Here is a 5,650-nt window from a genome sequence, read left to right as displayed (position 1 = left end):
TTGTTGCAGGGAGAAGGGGCTGAGACATTGACTGGAAGGAGAACAACACTTCTGTTTGGTTGCTTTTCAGTCCTTTTTGCAAGACCTTGAGTACAGGAGGAAATCAGGCATCTGATTCTACCAGGTGTCTTCGGAGATATCAGTATCTGTCTCTCAGCAGACTCCAAATGAAGACAGGAGCCTCTGTGCGGGTCCTTGGCAACTTTAGAGCCCTATGAAAATGTTAGTTGTGGGAGCTGTAACAGGTGAAAATACTAATGTAAATGTACATTTTACAGGCTTGTGGCTCCACTTGTAACAGCTGCAGACCACTATTGGGGTATTCAGCCATTTCTGGAGCGTCCACACGCTGTTAGAAATGTAGCTATCGTTCAGGTGCTTGGTTAGCCCTGTTCTCAGAAGCTCAGCGTATCAGCAGCAAGGAAACCACAGTGACATTGATTTCCAAATACAAGAACCCTGGGTTCATACTCAGAGATGGCTTCATTTTAGCAAAGTGGGGAACTTTGAGAAGTTCTGCCATTTCCCACATCATTATTTCTGTTGTATGACCGCCTTGAACCATGCGCTGTAAACAAGCTTTCTCCTTTGTTGGACAGGGTTCCTATTCGATGTCCTCTCGTCTCACTCCTGTTCCAAAGGCAAGATTTTGTGTTTGTGTATGTGTACTTCTGATTAGTTTGCCAAAATTTTTAGATTTTCATTTCAAAATGAAAATACAATCACAGGAACACTGGAATATGGAATGGGCAGAGCTATTCAAGGTCACTGAATTTGTGACTGCAGGTGTTGCATTGCTTGATCCCTCATAAATACATCAGCTATCAAGCAGCTGAGGTTTCTGACTGGCTCCTGACTGAAAAGCAGGTGAATCTGTTCTCCCCAAGCAAGGTTGCAGCTGGGGAAGTGAATGCCACACTCAAATGAATTTGCAGACAGCTACCTAGCAGGAAAAGGTGGTGTCATACCACATTTGGAGACTGTGCTGGGTATTCTTATTTTGGGAGGAGGTTGAAAACCAGGCAAGACTTAGCAAACAGCAGCAACAAGTATCTAGGGTCTTAAAAATGATCTTTTAGTGAAAGCCTAAATTCCTAGTCTATGAGATCTATGAAGAAGTTAGCAGTGACTTCCCTGAAGTCTATTCAGATGTCATCTCACTAAACTGCAATGCCCAACACAGAAGTCTTCCACTAATCATTTGGTTTCCTCTACAGTGAAGGAAGAGGAATAACTGCAGGCACAGATTCATCCCTTTTATGTCTGACAATTGCAGACAGGTAGCTTAAACTAGACACCTGGAATCAGGAAAGATGGATCCTGAGGTACATTCTGCCAGGAGGCAAATCTTCCTGCAACCTGATAGCTCCTGAGTAAGTCAGAGAAGTAAGTCAGCTTGCATTGCATTGTCTGGAAACTGAAGAAAGCCCACAGTCTCCTTTGGAAACCTGTTCCAGTACTCGCTTGTCCTTCAAACTTGAATACTTCTGCTAATATTAGGCATCACCTTTTGGGTGAAACTGTTAGGCTGTTCTGTCTTTCTTCCTCCATATAGCTCAAGTCTGTATGATTGTCATCATGTTCTGTCCTCTCATACCATAAATTTAATTCTCCTTTCACCATGTCCTTTCTCCTAGGTGCAATGCAGCAGTAAACATGGTGTGGCAGAATCACACTAGAGTGAGTGAGTTCTTCCTCTCGGGCCTCACCACCAACCATGCTGTAGAGCTGGCCCTCTTCACCTTCTTCATGGTCGTCTACGTGCTGATTATTTTGGGCAACATTCTCATCATCTTCACGATTGCACATGACCAGCATCTGCACAGTCCCATGTACTTCTTCCTCAGCAACCTCTCTGTCATTGACGTCTGCCACTCCTCAGTGGTGATGCCCAAGATGCTGGCTGACTTCCTGGTGGACAAGAAGAGCATCTCTTCTGAGGGGTGTGAGGCGCAGATGTTCTTCCTCCACCTCTTTGCCTGCACAGAGATCTTTCTCCTCACCATCATGGCCTATGATTGCTACCTAGCCATCAGCAACCCCATGCATTATGGCACCATCATGAGCCGCAAGATGTGCCTCCAGCTGGCCACAGTCATGTGGATGAGAGGACTGATGCATTCTGTGTCCCTCACTGCCCTGACCCTCAGTCTCTCATACTTTGGTCCCAGTGCCATTGACAACTTCTTTTGCAATGTCCCCTTGATCATTAAGTTGGCCTGCACAAACATCCATGTCTTAGAAATGCTCCTTGTCGCCACCTCAGGCCTCATCTCTGTGGTCTGCTTCCTGGTGCTGGTGACTTCCTATGTGGTCATCTTGGTCTCACTGAGGAACCATCTCTCGGAAGGGCAACACAAAGCATTATCTACCTGTGCTGCTCACCTGACAGTGGTGACGCTTTTCCTGGGACACTGCATTTTCATCTATCTCAGGCCAGCCAAGAGTTTAGCTGCAGACAAAGTTGTGTCAGTTTTCTTCACGGCCATTACCCCTCTGATGAACCCCATTATCTATACCTTTAGGAATGAGGACATGAAAAATGCTTTGAGAAAGCTATGCAGGCGGCAGATTGATTCCCAAGACAAGTGACACCGTTGGGTGTGAACGGAAGGCTGCCAATCCCTGTGTATTGTCTGTCCCTATCCCCTCCCTCCAGGGTGTTCTCTGGGCGTGTATCTTCAGATTTTGACTTCTCTGTGCCCTTAGCACTGAGTTGAAATCAAACAATGGCACTGGCTCTCATCCACAACAAGTTCTTTGAGGGATGCTTTAAGCTCATTTATCAGAGGACAGGTTTTGAAATAGAAATGCCAAGGAGCTCTGCAAGTAAGAGGCGTTCTAATCTGGAGTGCATGTTTATGACAAAGTCCTGCTTTCTGGGAACACACTTTCCTTCCTCTTTCTTTCCTTCCCATATATTTCATTCCTTTGTCCATGTAAGATTCCCAGGCCATCCAGAACATCCACTGAAATACCAGAAAGAGCGGTCTTGGGAAACTGTGCTTTAAAAAGCCAAATGCCCCTACCTTGCTTCAGATGGAGAAGGGGGCCAAACCTCAACAAGATGAAAAGTCCTCTGAGCTTGTCATGCAGCCTGCATACCTGTTTTCAAGCTTGGGACAATTCATTTTCCTGAAACAAACTCAATGAAGCGGTGTTGGCTTCCAATAGCTCATTGGGCCAGATATTCAACACCCACAATCCCATGAGCTCTGATGAGAGATATCAATGACCCCTTATGGGCATAGCTCCAAAACATCTTCTGGTCCTTGCTTCCTTTGGCATTGATGGCCTTTGGGGTGGCTCTGAGCTAGTGCTGTCAGGGTTGGCTGTGTCCAGCTGCAGCCCTGCAGCTGGTGCGCCGGGATGCCACAGCTGTGATTGTTGTCATATTCAGCAGGGACACATCAGTTCACTGCTGACAGGCTGCTGAAAGGCTGCTGAAGGAGCTGGAGTGGGGTGCTGTGAGGTGGAGGAGGGAGCAGTGGGTCTTGGGGAGAGAATGTAATGATGCTGTAAGTGGCCTGGGAGAAGTTTGCTTTGCAGTCTTTCCTGGCACAACCTGTGAATGGTTTTCTTTTCCATGGAAAGTGTCTAGATCAGGGCTCTTTCTCTTTGACACCTTTGCAGTAGCATCACCCAGAGCTTGAAGCCCGCCAGAATGTCTCATTCCTTTGTGACAGCCAAAGTGCGAACAATGGCTTAACTTGCAGACAGCACAGTTTTAGGCTCCTGACTGTTCCCTTGGAATGATCAGTTTGGGTTTCAAAAATGAACCTTCCCTCCACACACACACACCTTTATTTTCCTTCAGGTAGAAAAGGAATTCCCACAGGAAAATGTGTCAGGAGTCCTCACAGTTGAGACCACAGACCAGACAGTATGAGCATGAGTATGGAATACGAGTATGACAAGAAGGGAAGAAAGCCTTCCAAATGAAGCCTCACGTTCAATCACAGAATGGTAACTTGGCCATTGCCTCTTTGTTTTTTTTCCCCTGTGGAAGTCAGTGAGAGAAGGATGCTGAATGAAGACTCTGTGCCAATGTCTGGAAGGCCACAGAAGGAGCAAAGTCCCCAAGCTTTTCCCTTTCTGGCTTGGTGTTTCTTCTCTACTGACCGCTGCAGGGGAAGGCTTTGGGGAACAGCTGGCTGTGTGTGGGTGGATATGGGCAGTGGGGAGCTCCAAACTCCTTATGGTATGGGGGAGGAGGCAGGGGAGGCAGCTGGGAGAGCATGAAAGGGAGGGCTGTGCAGATGGATGAAGTTAGCTGCTTGTTAGTGACTTGATCTGGGAATCTGTTGCATAACTCTCTGCTTGTCTATCTTCTTTCCCCTTGATGTAGCATCCTGGGACAATGAAAGAGCCAAGGGGATTATGAAAGGAGGCGTATGTGCCAATCCCATGGGACCAGACGTGATGGCTCTGTGTGTGCTGGAGAGCTGGCTGATGTCATTGCAAGCCCACCCTCAATCATCTTGGAAAGACAAGAGTGATCAGGAAGGTTCCTGATGCTTGCTAAAAGGCCCATGTCATCCCCATTTGAAAGAAGGGCATCAAGGGAGATCCAGGGAACTCTAGGCCTGCCAGCCTTACCTCAGTTCCTGGGAAGGTTTTGGAGCAAATGTTCATGGAAGTCATTCCTAAACACAGGAAGGACAAGAATGAGATTAGTGAGCCAGTATGGATGACCAAGGCGATTGTCCCAGTTGCTCACCTTACATTGACTTTTTTCACTCCAGGTCTCCCTCACTTTACAGCACTGTCTCCATCCCCATTGGGTGTTGCTTGAAAAACAAAGCTATGGGCTTCTGCAATTTGCTGGTGTCTGAGCTCCCCAACAAGCCATTTGGCTTCTATCGAAATGCTGCTAATGCTCCTCAGTCACCTAAGATATCCCAGTCCCAAACTTGCTTGTGTCCTCAAATTCATACTATATCCCAGCACTGAACTGCACATCCTTCTTCTTAAACATGGCCACCGCATGCTCTGTGTTCTCCATCCTGCCTGTACCAGCCACATTCCTACATGCACACAGCTCTTTTCCTGCACTCCTATCCCAGCCCTACACAGTGGCAAACACTACCTCTCAGCTGTGACCCATTGGCCCTTCAGAAGAAGCCTTGGGCTTCCTGGCATTTTCTGGTGCTTATTACAACCTTTCTGGCTTCCTCCAGAGATCTTAGGAGGGGACAGTTTGCTATTGGTTCTAATAAGGGTCTTTCTGACTATCTTTTATGAAATGCTTGCATTTTCATGATTTGGGGGGGGGGGGAATAGTCGTGGAAAAGCACCAAATATACTAAAACAGGCACTGAGTTGGCTGCCAAGAAGAAGCATCTGAGATATCCCCAGGCCTGAGGCTTCAGGGCAAGACTTCTCTCCATAGAAGCGGACCCAGCCTCTGACACTCTCTAGAGAGGGAAATCAGCAGTGTCCATGCCATCTGAGGACTCAAGGGGTGAGTTCTGGTGAGACCACCCTTCACCTGGCCCATTTTAGATATGTACTTTAGGTTGGGGAACCATGCCTTGTATTGGTCATGCTGATAACATTGGCATTGCCTACACAAGGTGCCACGCTGCCATTCAGAGGGACCTTAACAGGCTGGAGAGATATGCGGAGAGGAACCTCCTGAAGTTCAACA

General features: G+C 47.3%; 1 protein-coding gene across 1 annotated transcript; it reads left to right on the top strand.

Moving 5' to 3' along the window:
- The first annotated feature begins 1,313 nt into the window (after positions 1–1,313).
- LOC136996486 (olfactory receptor 4E1-like) lies at positions 1,314–2,592 on the top strand. Its single transcript, XM_067317408.1, has 2 exons — positions 1,314–1,325; positions 1,669–2,592. The coding sequence occupies exons 1-2, from the start codon at positions 1,314–1,316 to the stop codon at positions 2,590–2,592; spliced, it is 936 nt and encodes a 311-aa protein (XP_067173509.1).
- The last annotated feature ends 3,058 nt before the right edge of the window (positions 2,593–5,650 follow it).

This window comes from Apteryx mantelli, unplaced genomic scaffold (assembly GCF_036417845.1).
Source record: "Apteryx mantelli isolate bAptMan1 unplaced genomic scaffold, bAptMan1.hap1 HAP1_SCAFFOLD_40, whole genome shotgun sequence".
NCBI classification, from domain to species: domain Eukaryota; kingdom Metazoa; phylum Chordata; class Aves; order Apterygiformes; family Apterygidae; genus Apteryx; species Apteryx mantelli.
The sequence above is the reverse complement of the archived record's forward strand: the minus strand, read 5'-3'. Positions and strand labels throughout refer to the sequence as shown.